Source organism: Prionailurus bengalensis, chromosome A1 (assembly GCF_016509475.1).
Source record: "Prionailurus bengalensis isolate Pbe53 chromosome A1, Fcat_Pben_1.1_paternal_pri, whole genome shotgun sequence".
Classification (NCBI taxonomy): Eukaryota; Metazoa; Chordata; class Mammalia; order Carnivora; family Felidae; genus Prionailurus; species Prionailurus bengalensis.
In genome coordinates this window covers 180,205,809-180,225,179 of record NC_057343.1, presented here as the reverse complement: position 1 = coordinate 180,225,179, position 19,371 = coordinate 180,205,809, and the positions used below count along the sequence as shown (strand labels likewise).

The 19,371-nt window shown below is 42.7% G+C and overlaps 2 protein-coding genes across 2 annotated transcripts in view; one reads left to right on the top strand and one right to left on the bottom strand.

The window, feature by feature from the left end:
- DOCK2 (dedicator of cytokinesis 2) overlaps positions 1-19,371 on the top strand; it is a 414,832-nt gene that overhangs the window by 208,074 nt on the left and 187,387 nt on the right. The gene's annotated exons all lie outside the window — the stretch shown is intronic.
- INSYN2B (inhibitory synaptic factor family member 2B) overlaps positions 1-19,371 on the bottom strand; it is a 119,648-nt gene that overhangs the window by 9,100 nt on the left and 91,177 nt on the right. The window contains exons 2-3 of the mRNA XM_043596194.1: positions 7,892-10,118; positions 6,691-6,765 (exon numbers count right to left, since the gene is read on the bottom strand). Coding sequence (XP_043452129.1) covers positions 6,691-6,765; positions 7,892-9,237 — 1,421 coding nt within the window. The 5' untranslated portion in view covers positions 9,238-10,118. The remainder of the gene's footprint in view (positions 1-6,690; positions 6,766-7,891; positions 10,119-19,371) is intronic.

The window sequence follows — 19,371 nt, the reverse complement described above, 5'->3', positions numbered from 1 at the left end:
CGTTGGAAACAGGAGGCCTCAAAAGTTCCACTTACTCTGTGAGCAAGCCCCCTGACCTTCTCTTCCTTTCCCATTGTGTCCACCCTCACCTGCACCCCCTATTTAGGTCTGTATATGACCACCTAAACCTGTAATTAGAAGGGAAAGTCATCTTTCTAATGATGTATTTAAGACAAAAACTACTTACTCGGCTATTTTATTAGCAAGAATTTTCTATTCATAGACATGTAAGCTGTTTGTCACAAAAGTGCCTAGTGAATCAACTGCCACCCCCTCTTTTCAAGACCCTGATTGAATGTCTCTGAAGCTATAATGGATCCGACCTTCCCAGGAAGCTTGCTGTAACCAGACTCCCATCCTCCACCCCACCCCTCTTCTCCAGCAGGTTGGGGGTGAAGGCCAGCGACCAGTATTCACATATACCCAGGAGACTGCCATACAGGTAGTCCATGATCACCCTTTGAGAACACTGTTGAAGGCCTGTGTCTTCAACTCAAGCCCTCACGATGCCCTTGGCTGAGGAGAACTTAGTCATGTAATGTTCTGCTGACACTCCTCAAATAGGTCTGACTCTGAACATAGCATGCTGTGGAATCTAGCCAGCAGGTCCTAGAACAGCATCCCAATCTTGTCATTACTAGCTTCAGACTAAATGTGAGAGTGTCTCACTCACCTGTTCCCACTTGTATAATCTGAGTACTGTGCAAGTACCTGAACTTCAGTTACTTCATCTACAAAATGGGAGTGTTTTTATCTATCTCACATGGTTGTGAGGATTACAGGTGAGAACAAAAGGTATTTATAATGACAAGTAATAATAGAAACTTCTTATTTCTTTCCCCTGATTTTCTTCCCAACAGATCCCTGTCCTCAGCTAGCCGTCATAGTTGTAAAAATCATCCAAAAAAAAAAAAAAAGTCAAATAAACTGACTTTGAGTTAGATGTGAGTAGTTTGTTAATCATCAGGGTTTAATCTGCTTGTATTATTATTGCTGCTGAAACAAATCACCACACATGAGTGGTGACAAACAACACCAGTGGTACTCTCAGTCTTCTGGAGATCAGAAGTCCCCAGAACTCTAAGTCATGGTGTCAGCAAATCTCTGTTCCTTCTGGAGGCTCTGTGAGAAGTTTTGTCCCTTGCTTTTTCCACCTTTCAGAGGCTGTCCACATTCTTTGCTTGTGATACCTCTCTTCAACTTCTGCTTCCATTGCGTACCTCCTCTGACTCTGTATCCCCTGTTTCTCTCTTCCCTTTATAGAGATCCTTATGATTAAATTGGGCTCACCTGGACGATCCAGGACACTCATCCCATCCCAGGATCCTTAATCACATCGCAAAGTTTATTTTGCCATGTGAGGTAATATATTGACAGTGCCCAGGAATTAGAATGTGAATATCTTGTGAGGCCATTATTCTGCTCACCACATTGGGTTTTGATATTTTACCAAGAAAGACCACAGATCTCTAATGTCTTAATCTCCTCTTCCAAAGACATCATTGGGGGCAGATCAGATACCAGAGAAGGGAGATACTGGAGCGTAGAGGGAGTTTGTGGTTTGCCACAAATCAAACTTTGCCTTTTTACCACAGCCAGTACAGAAGTGTACTGGGCAGTAATATTGGATGGCCATGATGAACGAGGATCTCAATGTCCTGTGAAATTGCAACAAGCTCTCTGAGTCATCAAAAGAAGATTTGATTAGGTTCCATCTTGTTGAGAGTATGTAGCAATCCAGGTATTTGAAAATTGACAAGCTCTGTATTACATTCAGGTGTATGATTCAGTTCAAAATTATCTACTGAGGACCTGCCGCATAGAAGCCTTCCTTCCCTAATAAGAACATTTCATCAATTAACTAAGGGTCGGGGCACACACAAATGGTAATAATGGCTTTACTTTTGGACCATCTAAATGTCTCAATCCCACCACTGCTTTTTATCTTTGCCCCAGTCAATCTAGTGTTCCCTTTTTTGACAAGTATCTACTGAGTGACAACTATGAATTAGACACTGTCCCACAACTTTGAGATATTAGCCATTTATTGAAGGAAAGAAACTGATCAACACTACATTATAATGCAATAGGATAAATGGTATAGCAGAGGGACATGCATGCCATGGGGATCCTCCATAGGAAGGAATGTAAGGTTATCCAGAGGAACAACATGAGGAAATTCCCAGACAAAGCAGGGTGGAAAAGACATTCCAGGAAATGAGGGGACTTATGCAAAAGCACCAACATGTGATAGAACACACAGTATTTGAAGCTAGCCCAGTTCCTTGTGACTGGGGAGAAATAGGAGACCCAGCAGGTGAGAAGGTTAGTATCACATTCAAAGAGCCTTGAAAAATTAGCTAAATGCAACAGCAGGAACCACGGCAAGATTGTTTAGCAGGGGAGTGACATGTTAAGATTTTACTTTTTGGGTAATTTAGCAATCTATGTGGAGGATTACTTGGGATGGGGCAAAAGGGACTGATGGCAACAAGATGAGGTAGCATTCAAGTGACAGGTGATGAGGGCCTTGACCAGAGACAGAGGGGCTGAAGCTAAAGGGGATGGATTTAGCAAGTGGAATTGGTAGCCTATTTGATGTGTGTTATGAGGGAGAAGAGTGAGGCAGTGGGGACTATAGTTTATGGAGCCATGGTCAATGGTGTTGAGCAAACTAAATAACAGGAAGAGAATTAATTTTGTAGGAGAAAATAAGGAGTGTGTTTTGATAAATGGTGAATCTGAGGTGGTTTTGAGGTACAAATATGGAAATATTCATAGGTACACAGAGAGAGAGAGACACAGAGAGAGAGAGAGAGAGAGAGAAGGGGAAAGAGCAAGCTCATGGAAAGGTAGGGAAGGGTAGTGTCACAGAGATAAACTTTAGACCCATGAGCGTAGTGAAAGCCATGAAAAGAGGCTAAGGATGAGCAGAGGAGGCAGGAGACAGCCGTCCAGGTCGACTTTCTTACAAACTGCAGATTTTCTGCTGCTCTCTGCTCTCTAGCACCTTTCAAACCCTACGTAGCCAACCTCATTCCTTCAGCCATTTCAAATGGTAAATGTGTAGCCTGAACTTTGTTTCCATTTCCTAAGCAACACACTTAGATGGGAGGAGAATTTTTTTTTCTGAGAAAGACCTCCTATTTTTTTCCTTAAAACATTTGAGACATTTTACAACTTAAACCAAGCAGCTATTTTCCTGGGATCTATGTACAGAAAATAAATGCATGATCGGTGTAGCCAAAGACCTCCGAAGAGGCTCTGTGATTATTTTTAGAGTGTCCGTGGTCGTGGATGTGAAGATGAAGTGCTAGAAAAGCAGAGAACAGGAAGAGGAATATGGCATGGAGGGACCCCAGGCCCTTGAGAAAAGGGAAAGGAGCTTATCCCTTAGGACAGCATTTCCCAAACTTCATCCTTTATGTACCACCTCTAAGGTCTTTGTGAAACTCCCCATGCCATCTGCACAATTATTTACTTGTTTTTTTTCCCTCTCTAAATCAATTCACTTTTAAACTTGAACATTTATACAAAACAAGTAATATCACTTTTGAAAATGGAGACCTGTATCACTTGCAATGGATATATAGGGGGGACTAGTTTTCAAAGTTAAAAACTTAAGTAAAACATGTAAAATGATTACCTTCTGGCCGGATACTGTTGCTTGCCTATGGCTATGAACCTGAGAGCTGCTCTCTCTTGGCAAAGGCATGTGATAAGCAAGCATTAGAAAGGCTTTGAAGATATTCTAGTACCAAATTCAGATTCCACCCCACCCCACCCCACCCCACCTAGATAAGCAGAAGGATCGAAATAAATTTGAAAAAAGGACAACCTTCTCACCAGGTAATTCAATGTTGTCTAATGTTGGAACCACATTAGATACCACATGGGCATTCACCCAATCCTTTGAGTAACTTGTCCTAGGATTAATACTAAGGAGAGGTGAGGAGAGTGACTGGGGACTAAACAGCCTGCAACCAGCTTGAGACATCTAGAGGCAATTTCCACACTCTTGCCTTGGTACCTATGGCAGTCACATTAACAAAGAGTCCATTCTGCTGGCTGTATAGAAGCCTCTGAGAGCCCCTGAGAGATATGCATGGATTCTGTAGGCATTGGTGTTAGTGCTATTCTCCTTGGTGAGGTAGGGTCTGCCAGAATGATCCCCAGTAAGAAGAAAGCCAAGGAGACATGGGGTGGGGGCACCCAGAAGGCTCGTAGAGCAGGGAGAATGAATGGGATAGAACTGATGACCTCACATGTAGCAGAGCCATAGCCTTTGGCTGATGGGGCCACTTGGAAAACCTTATGTTGTTAACTTAGCAGCAACATCTCCATAGAAGACCCAGCAGGCAACTCATCACACGCCCATGTACTTTATGTACAGTGATGTGCACTGGGCCCATCCATCACCAAGGAGAGAAACTGCAGCTTAACAAGGCCTGAGGATGAATATTTCACATCACTTATTCATTAGTTTGTAAGATTTGACTTTCCAGGGCACAACACAAGGTTTGAAGTCATTTGAAATGTTAAAAAAAAAAATTGACAACTCTCATCTTCCCACTGTTACCCTGACGGGGATGTTGTTCTGATCTCTTTGCTTTCATCAAATTAATTGCCCGTTCTGCAATGGCTTAGATACAAGACTGTAGATAATGTCTGGGAGAGCAGTCTGCTTTTGAATGGTAATAAGGGTTGGATACATACAATAGCTGTTCTTGAAAAACTGGAAAGGGATGTGGGTGTGACGATTTGCTAACCCATCCAGGGGTGTCACTTAATTTAGAATGTTTGCTTGGGATTTTTGAAGTAAGTACCAGAAAAATGCAAACATTCTCAGACTTGTTGGAAGGTCATAGTTTAGTCAAATATTGCCACTTTCAATTTAGCATAAAATATCAGAATGTCAGAACTGAAAGGAACCATAGGGACCATCTAATTAAAGGCCCTCATTTTTCAGATGAAGAAACTCAGAGGCCAGAAATGATTTGCCCAAGGCCAGGCCATGAAGCTCACAGTAGATTGGGAAATAACCACTTGTCCTTTTCACTTACAGAGCTAAATAAAAAGTCATCTTAAGATAGTAGAAAATACATCATCTGCTGCTGAAAAAAAAAAAAAAAGAGATCATCCAAAATTTAAATGGAAGTTAAAAATAATTCTTCTTATTTATGATGAATAGTTTTTTGCCCTTCCTAAATGTATAGACAATTAATAATTTTTTTATGTTTATGTAAAAATATTTTTTTATTTTGAGAGAGAGAGAGAGAGAGAACAAGTTGGGGAGGGGCAGAGAGAGAGGGAGAGAGAGAGAATCTCAAGCCCTGACAGCACAGAGTCAGAGGTGAGGTTCAAACTCACAAACTGTAAGATCATGACTTGAGCCAAAGTCAAGAGTGGGAAGCTTAACCAACTGAGCCACCCAGGTTCCCCTAGACATTTGATAATTTTTGTTCTAGTGATTAGAAAATTTGCTTAAGATGGGGGGATATAAGGTGCACTTAGAAAATGCCCAAGACCCCATCTAAGTGTAGGAGGCTCCTGACTTCCTGTTCCAGCACCCCTCTGCCTACCCCCAATCCCTTGTTAGGACAAAGTCTCAGGATTCTGCTAAAGAGAATGAGAGATTTTAAAAAGACACTGGCAACACAGTTTGGGCTTCAATTTGCTCAGGCTCTTGCTGCTTTTCTCCTCCAAGATAGAAAAAGTAATAGAGAGCAAAACTGTATACTTTAGTCAAACAAAATTAGATGCCATCAACTGAAATGACTGCTTTTGACCACTTTTCTACTGTGCCACCAAAAGTGGACTTCCAGCTAAGGGGGCATTGATCTTTCTAGTAATAACAGTAATAAGCCCTTGGATTTGTATAGAAGTTTGCAGTTACAAAAGACTTTCACTTATCTGATCTTATTTGCTCCTCTTGGCAACACTTAATAGGGATAATTGTTCCCACTCCATAGGTGAGGCAACTGAGCCCCAGGTAATTTAGCAGGCATCAAACTTGGAGATTTTGACTTCAAGTTTAGTGTACTTATCACTATATGATTTTTCCCATCAACCGCTTATAAAAATCTACTTTATTGCAGCAACCTTACCCTCTGCCAGAAGGAAATGATGTGCTTAGTAATGAACACAAAGTGCTTAGCTCGATTCTTGACACATAGTGCATGCTTGGCAGGTGACTGCTACTGTGAGGAAGGGGCAGCATGGTGGAATAATTGAGATCATAGGGCTTGTCATCAGAAAGATCTGGACTTGAGTCCTGAGTCTGACCCGTTCTGTTCTCTGAAAATGTTTAATGCAAGCTGGGTCAAATGGCTCAACTTCCCTGAGGACATTAACACCTGCCTCACAAGGTGCAATTGTGAAATGAGTTGCAAATATGCATGTGGAGCTTAGTTGTGGTGCCTATACTTAGTGTGCAATAAATGTAGGGTGATTAAAAGGATTTGCTCACAGATCTTATTGTAAGGACACAAAGCAATGTCTGTCTTGGAACCAGATGTTAACATTTCCTAATTAAACACCTTGTTCTTTAAAATTTTCAGGCATTCCAAGGCCTCCTGTCTTTGCCTCTCACTTGACCTTACATGTCTAAGAGAGTTTACAAGGGTGTTTGTTCTGCGGCCCCCACAGCTTCTGTGCTCTACAGAGCAGGCCTGAGTTGTGGCCAGGTACCTGTATATGATGCACGCTGTATTCTGGCAGGTACTGCAGTTGTTGAGATCTTGGCCAGTTCGATAAAAGTTGCGCCTGCAAGATAGAGCATTTTCTGGATAAATCTGTGGGCAAAAGCCCCATGGGATGCACACATTCTAGCTACCTATTTCCTACAGCATAGCACTGCCCCTTTCTTGGGTAGCAGTGTTCTGGAGTTGCATGACAAATAAAGAAACAAGAAACCCATGATACTAGGATCTCACATTTCTGGAGGGCTTAATAAATGTTTAAGCACTTTCATATCTGAGGTTTTCTTTATGCTGACAATAAGCCCGTGAGATGAGTCAGTTACTCTTACCCCCACTCCATAGGAAGGGAAACTGAGGGACTTTGCAAATGAGTAGAAGAGGTCAGATTATTAAAACTTCTGACCATGTCATTCAGTGCATTTCTCTGTATCACTGCATTGCTTCCCTCTTATAAGGCAATGTTGGTTCTAATTCATATCAGCAAATGCCAGTTATTTACTTCTCTCTTCTACCCTTTTGCTCATTAGCTTTGGCCATTCCTTCTACTCACTCTTTAGGGAGAACTTTTTCAAAGGACAAGCATTCCACACTTAAACGACTGCCTTCCCCCTCCCCAGACTGGTGCTGAGTCACCCAGGAAAGCATTTTGTGACTTCTTTCCTCTTTGCAGAATTGTGATCTCATTTGAGGTCCTACCTAGCAGATCAGTGATGGGCTGGCTGGATCCATCAGAGTGGTTTGTGGAAGGGAAGGTCAACAGTACCCTCAAGTCCTTTGTAACAAACACAAATAACTAAAATCCTGTGCAAATAGAGCAACTTGCTAAGAGGATGGTGTGGGGGGGGGGGGCAGGGTACCTGTGTGCTGTCATTTTCTCCCATCATTAACTGGCCCCCTCTCTTTATGAAAATAATTTTTGACCCTGTTGTTTCATTGCCCCCCCCCCCCTTTCTCCAGTCTGTTGATATCTGGAAACAAAAACAAATAGTAATGGAAATCCACCAAAGCCTAGAAATTAATGAAACCCATCTGCAACAAAGAGACGCCATTGGTAATGACTTGGGGAAACCATAGAACCTCAAAGACTTTGGAGACATTTTATTAACAGAAACCAATGCTCTCTCTCTGCCCTTGTCTTGGCAAATGACTTAGCCCAGTAGTTTTCAATATAAAAAAAAAATTCACCTTACCCTTCTGTGAGAGCTCGAGCTTTCTCCAAGTCTTGGATTACATTCAAAAGGACTTTAATTTTCTCTTGGTTCGAATGCAGAGATTCCTCCACGGACTGCAGCCTGCCTTGGAGATCACAGAGCTCTCCCCGTGCCAGGTGAATTGGATTAATCCCACCAGTCTCTCTGCTGCTCTGCAGTGTGGTCTCCCTCCTTGGAAGAGGAGCTGGGAGGTGACTGTTTCCTGAACAATTTTGAAAGTCCTGGGTGTCTGACTGAGTGGGGTTCTTTGCCATCTGCTCCTGACACATGGGGACAGATTTTGACACACTGTTAGTTTTGAGTGACAGCAGATCCTGGTGATTGTTGCTCGATGAAGAATAGTCTGAAGCCCCTCCCGGATGGGCTGGCTGGCTGTGGGAGTCTGGTGAGGGGGAGCCGTGAGTCCGTGGAGGTGAGGGAACACATGTTTCCTTTGACCGAGATGACAATGGTCCAAGGTCTTTGTCATCAGAGTTGTCTTTGGGCAAAAGCAATTCGGGTTTAAGTTTCCCTGTGCCTGGCATGTGGCTGGCATCGCTGGTGGCATTTAAGCAGGAAGGGGATCTTTCTGAATCTGATAGTGGCACTGTTCTCCCATCACCTGGACATATGTCAACCAAAGGATGTATGGAGTTGCTTATATCACCTGACCTGTCTGGGCTGAAAGTGGACTTTCTAGCTGCCCAGGTAGGACTGTGGTAAATATCATCGGGGACCTGAATGGCAGCAGTTGCTTTCTCTGAGGCCCTCCAAGCCCCTGCTTCCAAGCATATGCTAATAGGCCCATTGCTTTGCACCTTGGACATTCTAGGAGGAAATGGATGAGACACTTTGACCCTTCGAGGCCCATCCTCAAGATGCTGAGCCAATCTTAAGTAGGCAAGGTCAGAGGACACAATGTCCTGTTCAGAGAGGTTGCCGTTGACTTGGATGGCACTTTGGGATGCTGTTGGCATTTCTACCAGGGACTTGCTGGCTGTGAGTCTCTTCCTTTTGAAAACTGGGAAATGCTTCCTGAGACTGGGGGAGGTTTGGATCGCAATGTTCCGAAAGCCCCCTGCCTTCTGGGACCTGGGGAAGGAGAGTGAGTAGGTGGGAAGGTGATGGTGCCTGGAGGCTTGAGTCTTGCCCATTGCACCTGGGTCCTCAGAAGTCTGGACATCAGCTTCAGCTAGGCCAGGTGGAGTCTTACTGGTCCCATCTTCCTTGAATCGAACCTGTTGAGATTTGCTCCTGCGGTGGTGGGGTTGCTTCACAAACTCCACTGACTCTAGGCTGTTACGCTTTAGAAGCACAGGCCGCACTTTCATATTTTGCTGGGCCATTGAGCCTCAGTTGAGAGGATTGGGACCGTACACTTCTCTGGGGCACATTTCCTTAGGTCTTTGGAGCAGCATCTAATGATAGCATCTCAGGCATGGAGATCTGCCAGCCAGGATGAAGTGGTCCTCTCCTTTGTGTATGGGAAGCTCTGTTGGCCATTCCCAGACAGTAGATTCTACTTGAGAACTAGCCGTAATGCTCCCCCTGCAGTTAAAATACTATTTCATTGCGGTGGTAATTGCCACTTAGATAAACAATGAGTTAGGCTAATCATTAAACATCTGATCTACCAAGAGAGCTGGTGGGCTGTTTATCAAGAGAGGCTGGCAGGCGGTTCTGATCCTGGAAGAAGCTTGCTGTCTTGAACAAAAAGACAACAAAAGTACCATTTAGGGGATAGCGCCAGACTCCCAGTGTGTGAATTCCAAAAGAAACCTGCTACGTCTGGAACATACGGCTTCCTTTCCCGGAGCATCAGTTTCCACTGTAAAACTATAGGAAACTTAAACACATCTTCTTTCCATAGCATGTAAGCAGACAGGGAAATCAGTGACCTGGGGGCTGGCTTCTTTGATGATACATGGTGCCCCTAAGGGAACATCCCCATTTGTGTCAATCACAAGTTCCTCCTTTGGGGCCATTGTTTTCTTTCATGCTGTTTCCCTTTTTGTCACAAAACTCAGTGCTGTGTGACCATGACAGGATTGAGGCATCCGAGGGCATTCAGAGGGCAGAGACCCTGTCGGAGTGTCTTGGCTGAAGTTCACATGTAGGCAAAGTGAGCCACGTCTGCAGCCTCTGGGAATTTGAGTGAGAACTGAGCTCACTGGGCCTGGGGGCAGGGGTCTGAGGCCTGGCAGTCCTGCCAGCCAGCAAGGAGCGTCTGAAAGGGAAGAGAGAATAGTTGTAACTGAGAATGAAGTTCAGACCTGGGTTTCTCGCCCAATCCCAGCATCCTCGCCTAGTGCTTTTGAGTGGGTGCTCTAGGAGTAAGTCAGCCGCACTGCCCCTCTTTCCAGTCCCATGGTGCGGCAACCACCTTGTGGCCACAAAGCCTGGGAACAAAATGCCTGTCTGCCTGGACCATTTCCTCTTCCCACTCACTCCCAGGCACCCGTCAGCCAGCTCCTATTCATCTTTGCAGTCCCAGCTTACGTGCCACTTCCTCTGGGAGCCTTTCCAAGGACTCCTCCCTCATATGCACCTTCAGTGCTAGACCACAGCAAGACCCATTATACCTTCTCAGCACATCCTTCACAACACAAACTGCAGCTGTCCTGAAAGAACCATTTGTGTCTGCATGCATTTAGGTATGTCTTCCTCACTAACCTGTAGACTCCAGGATGGCTGGGGATGGAGCCTTTTTTTTTTTTTTTTTTAACTGCTTGGATATTTCCAGCCTGCTTCTAGGCTCACTTTGGGTGTATAATGAGCATTTGTTGAAAGAGTGAATGGCTAAGTAAAGGATCCCCTGGAAGCAAAGGAGGCCTGGGCATAGTACGGAGGTCCTAGGGCATCCTGCCAGTGCAACAGGGTGCTGAGTTTTCTCTGCTTTGACTATAACATTTACTTAAGGACAAGATTTTCCCCTAATGTCTTCATTTTTCAATTGCTTTCCAGAAGATAAATGTGCATAAAATTATCCATGGAAGGTGTACTTTGTAGTAAAAACATTTACCATTTATTGAACACTTACTTTTACCATACTGAGGTCTTTGCATGTATTAATCATAATAGCTAGCATTTACTAAGTGCTTACTAATATGCCAGATGCTGTGTGGTTTTTTTTTTAATGTTTATTTATTTTTGAGAGATGGAGTGCAAGCAGGGGACAGAGAGAGGGAGGCACAGAATTTGAAGCAGACTCCAAGCTCTGAGCTGTCAGCACAGAGCCTGACACAGGGCTTGAACCCATGAACTGTGAGATCATGACCTGAGCCGAAGTCGGACGCTTAACCGACTGAGCCACCCAGGCGTCCCTACCAGGTGCTGTTTTAAGCACTTTACAAGATATAACTTTTCAATTCCCTACCCTAGAGAGGTGGATACTCTCATTTTCCCCATTTTACAGCTGAAGCTGAGGCTCAGAAAGTTTAAGTAACTTGCCCAAGGACACACAGCTAATGAAAGCAGCGTCTGAACTTAGTCTGTGCTCATCACCTCTACACTCCATTGCCTCTCCAATATTGCATCATCTCACTTAATCCTTAAAACAAATCTATAAGTGTTGGAACCCCTGTTGGACTGAGGAGGAAACTGAGGTTCAGAGAGGGTAAGTGCTCAGTGAAGGAGCTGAGATGTGAGCCCGGGAGCTCACGATTCCAAGGCCTGTGCTCTTACCCATGAGGTTTTGAAGTTTCCCCCTTGGGGTCTTCCTGGTCTGTAAGGCAGGTTATATCTGTGATTTGAGAACAGAGTTTGAAGGCCTGTGCAGGTCTGGAGAGGTGCAGGGAGCTGTCCCCTGGCCTGGCCATGGCAAAGAAAATCTGTTTTCTCTAAGTCCAGTGGATCCCACAGCACTGGGATGAGACAAATTTGAATGTTGCCTGGGTTGACTAAAGGATTTTAAAGGAAAATAAAAGTGCTAAGTATTTGGGTATCTTTGATTGAGTATTCTGTCTGTGGTGTCCAGTCAGGAATTATTAGATAATGCCCATGGCAACTTTGGCTTTCCAGGCTCCCAACTACCTTGAGAAAGACCAACTAAGCCTGTGGGGCTGGAGCCATTGAGTGGCAGATCTGAAAGGGAATAGGATCCATCTGTAATGCTAATGAGTTGGCCTGAGGCCCTACAATGACACCTCACATTCTGAATATACTTTAGACCTGAGTTAAAACCCCTGTCCCTTCCTGGCTAAAGGGTTTGGGGTAATACTTATCCTGTCTGAGCCTCATTTTTTTTTTTTCATCTGTTACAATGCAGGTGATGCTCACAGCATAGACACAGATGCAGGAGTTTGATGAGAGAAGTCAATGAGACATTTATGCAAATCTCTCAGGACAAAGCTAGGCCTACAGTAAGCAGTCAGTATGGGTTAGCTGTTGCTATGAATACTGTCCTCTTCATCTGCAGCCAGGTTTCCTTGTTGTGAGTGCCAGAACCACTATCCACAGCTTTTTCAGAGCAGGTAGAACCACTCTTGGGACAGAGAATGGACAGTGTTTGGGGGAATTACCTCACACTTACCTTGCCTATCTGAAAAGCAGGGCTGGCTTCTGGGAGCTGCAACACCACGCTACTCTCTGGGAAGATAGCCCTGCTGGTGATGGGTTCCCACCTCACTCAGTATGACAGTCCCAAACAACTCCACTTTTGTAATCAGTTTCATGTTTCAATGACTGCAGAATTTTTAGGTCTGGAAAAATTCAGTAGCCCATCCCTTTATTCCATGACTAAGTCCTGTCTGTGTCATCCTTGCATGCAGCAAGTAAGCCTACCTGGTTACCTATAATGACAGGGAGCTCACCATTTAATATCCTAGTTGACCATAATTATTACATCTTTTTTTAATGTTTGTTTATTTTTGAGAGACAGAGACAGAGCAGGGAATGGGTGGAGAGAAAGGGAGACACAGAATTCAAAGCAGGATCCAGGCTCTGACCTGTCAACACAGAGCCCACTGTGGGGCTTAAACTCATGAACTTCGAGATCATGACCTGAGCTGAAGCTTGACGTTTAACCGACTGAGCCACCCATATGTCCCAATAATAATTATTAATCATAGCAAATATGTATTAAAAACTTATTATAGCCAAGCACTATGTTAGCACTTGACATTTAATCCTTAAAATGGCCTTCTGTATGTGATCCCCATTCTGCAGAATGAGCAATTAAGACTTGTGAGGTTAAGTCACCTGCCTGAAACTGCACAGCCCATACCCTTAATGTTTGTGCTGCGGAGTCTAGATATTTGTATGTCTACTTTTGTGGATTTCTTTGCCTAATTGTCCACTGACTTCTTCCTCTCCTTAACTATTCATTAGCTCTTCATTCTGGGTAACTTAACTCACTTAGGCTACAATTGGCTGAAGCTGGTTTTCATAAGAGCTAATGTTTAGTGAACATTGACTATGTGACAGGCATTGTATAAGTGTTTTTCATTTACTGTAGTCCTTAATCCTCACAACAATCTTAGAGGCAAATGCTATCTGTCCCTAATTTTATAAATGAGGACACTGATGCACATGAGGTTAAGTGATTTGCTATGTCGCTCACCTGGTAAATGATGGAACTGACATTTGAACCCAAGGACTGATCCTGGAACACAGGCTCCTAACCACTGGTCCTTCCTGCCTTCTCCAGGACTGGGGAAGGACTAAGCTTCTTGTGTAAGGCTGTCAGACAGGTTTCATTTTCCTCTATATTTTCCTTCTAAAAGTCAGCCATTATTCTAGTTTAGCCCTGCTTTTTCTTTTCTTTTCTTTTTTAAGTGTTTATTTATTTGAGAGAGAGATAGAGAGCAATTGGGGGAGAGGGGAGAGGCAGAGAGAGAAGGAGAGAGATAATCCCAAGCAGGCTCCACAGCTATCAGTGCAGAGCCCACATCCACAGAGCTCGAACCCACAAAATGTGAAATCATGACCTGAGCAGAAAATAAGAGTCAGAGGCTTAACCAACTGAGCCACCCAGGTGTCCCTAGCCCTGCTTTTTCTACAGGAAATTTATGTACCCTTTCTTTTGATATTTAAAAACACTTGGTTTTCCATTTTTAAAGGTATTACATGTTCATTGTAAAACTTCAAATAATGTATATAATAAAAAAAAAAAAAAGGAAGGACAAAAAATCACCTAAAATCTCACCATCCAGAAAGAGCCACTAGGCATCGCTGATTTGGTAAAGTTCATTCTATGCAACTTGCTGGTACCATCTGCACATTCATTGCATGCATACTGCATACACTTGCAGGTTTACAGGAAGCCTTTTTTTTTTTTTTAACCAAACAGCATGGAGGAAGTTCCACATTAAAGCATATAGATTCACACCATTCTTTTAGGTAGGCTAATAGGACTCTGTTGTCCTATTGTCTGGTTATACTATGATCTATTTAAATAGTATTTTTGTGTGTGTGAATATTTAGGTTGTTTCTAAATAGTTGGTTTTATTAATGCTGTAAATAAAATTTTTTAAGTATGTGAATCTTGGAACATGATTTCCTTAGAACAAGCATCAGTGAGTCTAAGTACTCATAGATTTTACATTTTATTGATATTACCCCTTTTCCTTCCAGAAAGTTCTACTATGCAATTCCACCCTTACTGCATGAAAAGCACTTTTACCAGAGTCTCTTTGTCGCTGTGTTTGGTCAGTCTGATGATTTTTTTTAAGGGCATAGTTTGCCAATCCCTGCCAATAAAATGGGAAAGAATTATATATCATTATTCACATTATGGAATTTAAGATTGGGCATTTTTCCATATATTTATCGGTTTTATACTACATTTGGAATGAAACGTTGAAAATGACAATTTAAATAATTAAGTTAATGTGGAAACTGTTGTGTCCTAGACATAACCTAGGAAGCTTAGTAAATATAAAAATTTCCACTTAAAAAAAATTGCTTGTTTATATTCAATTCTTCTGCTCCCAATTCCCATCATGACCTTTGCACAGATGTTCTGGTGAGTACACCTGGTTAAAAGGAATCACCCTCTGTAGGCCTCAGGTCTTCACAGGCTCCTAGCTGGCCACTAATTGATAGGGAGTTCCCTAGCCTTGGTATTTAGGGCTTAATTAATATCTTGTCCAGAGTTCAGAATGGTTCCCCAGAGATATTGCAGTAGTCTGTTGCACACCCAGTGACTGGGAGTTATTGCTGATCTCTGCAACACTTTATTCCTTCCTCCCTTGATTATTGACTTATTGAACACACACTGACTGTTTATGTTCCAGCCATGCCTTTGGTCCACTTTTGATAGTCCTCATGAAATAAGTGTCGATTTAGTAGGAATAGAAACATTTAGTACAATATCTGTAGGTTAGAAACCTTTCTCTAAAATAGACTCCTAGTCCTCTTCTCTGACATGTAATTAGGCTATACAGTAAAGGGTTAAGTGCCTAGGCTTTAGATGATGATTGACTGGGAGTATAATCTTCCATTTCCTGACTGTTGACCTGGAACAAGTGACTTGGCCTTCATAAAATCAGAGTTGTTGTGAGGATTAAATAAGATTATCTATATTAAATAACACAGTCAATGTGAGCTCATCGGATAGCTTTCAACTGGAGACCATGGGATACTGGTGAGTGGGCCTTGGCTCACTTACTTTTCCTTGGGGGAATAAACTGTAGGTAAATATAGAGGAGGAAATGTACAATACAGCATTCCCAGGAATCTTGTCCATTTCCCTGCATCTCCATGCTTTCTCTACCACTTTGGCATTACACTTGTCTCCCTGTGCCATGATTATCTGCTGACCTTCAGCCTCCTCAATTAGACTACAGGCTCCTTGAAAACAGAAGGTGGTCATAGTCACTTTCAACCCCTGGCCCTTACCTCCAGCTTGACACAGAACTAGTGTTTACTTCTTGTCAAAGCAATGAATATAATCCATATTACCTAATTTGCCTTAGCTTCTATGGCATGGAATAGTTGTCATGGAATAAATACTTGTGCAACTAATTAATTAAGAGAAAATTAATTAATTCACTTCCCAATTGCTTTTGCTTTTAATGATATATTATCAATGATGTATCAACAGTAGGTCTCTGGGGCAAATGAAATGTTTGTCCTTCAGTGTACTATATTTGCTGTATTTACGACTCAGATTGAATTTGGTTAAGCTTTATTGAGAACACATTATAACTTGGGCACTGTGATAAACATTGTGGAGTTTACAGAAAAGAGTAATTCTTGATCCACATTGTAGCACTAAGGAGGTAGCTGATAATGCCTCCTCATATGGAATGAATCTCTTGGAAGTGGTACAAAATGTTGTACAGAGTTGGGGATGACTTGGAGGAAGGTATTTGGTTCATTTTATATATTCAAATCTTGCTTCAAGTACCAGGAGACTTTACATTTTAAATAGGGTTGGACTTTATCCTCTAGGCCAGGAGTCAGCAGTTTCTCTCTCTCTCTCTCTCTCTCTCTCTCTCTCTCTCTCTCTCTCTCTGGCTCTAAAGGGTCAGATAGTAAATCCTTTCAGCTTTCCTAGCCATACGATCTCTGTTGCACCTGTTTAACTCTGCTGTTATGGCAGGAAAGCAGTCACAGACATGGCTGTGACTGTATTCCAGTAAAACTTAATTTATAAAATAGGCAATGGAGCAGATTTGGCCTGAGGTTTGCCACCTCCTGCTTTAGGTAATGGGGAGTCACTGATGGGTTTTGAGCAAGGGAGGCTTGATTAGATTTTTGTTTTTCAGAAAAGGCTCTATTTGCTGATACATTGCCATCTCCCTTCTCCTTCTGTACTTAGAGTCAGTAATAATAACCCTTACTATTTATACCATACTTTACCACTTACAAAGCATTTTCAAATTCCATGTAATCCCTACTAGGAAGGTTGGGAAACATCACCTCTGTTTTAAAGAAGAGGAATCACTTCCAGAATAATTACTTGTCCTAAGACACAGAGGTGGAGCTGGAACCCAAGCTCCCTTGATGCCAGCTTGGATCCGGTAGAGAGCACCAGTCCCCACCCTACTACCCCCCACTCCATTTGGACTGCCAGATGTCTATTTTATGCATTGGTCATTTTCTGCCAGATGAAGGATACATATGTAAAAGGAAGGAATATGTCTCATATTCCTTTTATATTCTTCAAAGTATGAGGCATAGTGCTGAGTTTTTTGGGAGACACTTCAAAAATAATTATTGATCACTTACCACTAGATCTTGTGGTTCTTCACATCAAAGTTTAGATTCCCTTCCATTTACATTCAGTTAACTGCTTGGTCAGATCTGTTGGTGTGCATTACTGCATACCTATCTGAAATTAAAGAATTAATGTTTGTGGCCCAAGTCTTTGTCTTTCCAATTGAGAACTGCCCCAGCAGCCTTCTCAATAAGGAACAGAGAGTTGGTACATTTTGGGGCCTATTTGAATCTATACTTTCCCACAAATGGTCAAGAAGTTAAAGGGAATTGGCTTTATTTTTGCCTTCTGGAATTACTAAGCATAGGTGTACTTGGGCAAAATTAGACAGCAAAAGGTGAGGTTAAGATCAGAACTCATATATTTGGAGTCTAGAAAGGTATTGGATATGTAGTGATCACGAAATCTTTTTCTCATTTTTCAATGTGCCACGTTTGACCTTTTCTCACAATTTCTACTACTTATTCTCGTGTCTCCACCATCTATCATCCATACCAACAAAGAAAGGTCTCCATTTTGCCCCCTTTACCATCCATCCACCACACAGCAGCCAGAGTGATCTTTATAAAGTTTAATCAGATCACATCAGAGCTCTCTTTGAAACTCCCCAAAGATATCTTACTGAATTTAAAGTAAGGTCCCAACTCTTTACAAAATCTGCAAGAACCTACAGCATCTTGCCTCGCCTATGTTCCTCATTCCATCTTATGTCATACCACTTTCACCTTTGCTGTCTATGACCTGGATCCTCCAGTCCTGGACATGCTGGATTCATTTCTGTCATCTGGTCTTTGCACTGGCTGTTCATTTCGTCTAGATTGCCCTTCTCCCAGATCTTTCCAAGGCTGAACTCGCACTGATGTAGCCTCAGCTCCAAGAATGTCCCAAGAGGCCCTCCCTAATCTCTTCTCCATCCTCCACGTCCTCTGTGGCCACTACCCTGTTTTATTAGATTGTTTATTTATTTGTTGATTGTCCCAATTTATTGAGAACCTCAATAAGCATTTATTGAGTGAATGACCAAATGAATTCTTATCATTAGAGTCTTTAAGGACTCATACAATGTTAGAAACAGAACAGAGAGCTTTAAAACTTTAGACCTTGGGGAGTATCTCATTCAATGGCTTTCATATCTTCTTTGGAAGTGAAATAATATTTCTGAATTCAAGCTTAAGTCCAATCCCAATATCTGAGACAGAATAAAGCTAGAAAGTTTTAAAATAAAGAATAAAGTTCTAGAAAAGGGGGGATGCAGTGCACCCCCAGTCACTCTGAGCCACACCCTGGAATCCTAGGGCTCCAAACAAGCCCAAGTTGAAAACCACTGAGTCAAACTCCTTCATTCTGCAGATGGGGAAACTGAGGCTCTGAGAAGTTCTCCTCTACCCATAAACTCTTCAAAAAGAAAGGGTTTGTATCCCAGCCCCCACTATGACTCTTGACACAGAGCAGGAGCTCAGGGAACATGTGTTGAGCTATTCAGGTGACATACTAAGTTGAAGGCAGAAGTGGAACTGGATGCCATTCTGGAGCTCTGTTCTCTAATGCAGCAGTGAGGATGGTGGAAGGATCATGACTTCCATCTGGCTCAGGTTCAGGTGACTTACTTGGAACTGGACCTAGTGGACAAAACCAGCTTCATGCTCCCAAAGACCTTTCACATGGATGAGGAAGCCACCAATGCTATTATTTGGTTCCAAACCCCAACCCTCTGATTACATTTGTCAAAGAAAGCTGGGAAGATAGTCTTGTCATCTCCCTCTACGTCCTCTTCATTCTTAGTCTCTTTCTTCTCCCTGCTATTCCTTTTTTTAAAAAATTAGAAAATGTTTCAGGCATGCAAAACAGCATGGAGGAGAGTGTAATGAACATAAACAAAAAAACACAGCCTAGTTTCAAAAGAAAATGTTACAAATCCAGCAGAAATCTTTCCCCTCTGCTCCTTCTCCTCTCTCCTTTTATTCCCTTCTCCTGCCTTCCCTGTGTCTCCTCTTTTGTTTACTCTTGCCCTTCTCTCCTGATTTCTCTCCCCATCTTCTCCCCCAATCCTCTTTGCCCTGCCACCTTTCTTGCTCCCTTCTGCATCACATTTCTCCTTCCTTATCCTTGTCCCTTTCTCCTTTTCTTCTCTTCCTCATTATCCCTTTCTCTTGCCTTCTTCTCTCCTGCATCTTTAATAAGTTCTCGTGGGTCAGTGACTCATTCATTTGGCTGTTCAGTGTTAAGGGTGGGAACTCCGTATCTCTTGGAATTGCCTCTCCTACAAACCTTAGGGTACCTGCCCTTATGAGGATAGTTGTTTGGTCCACATGTCCTC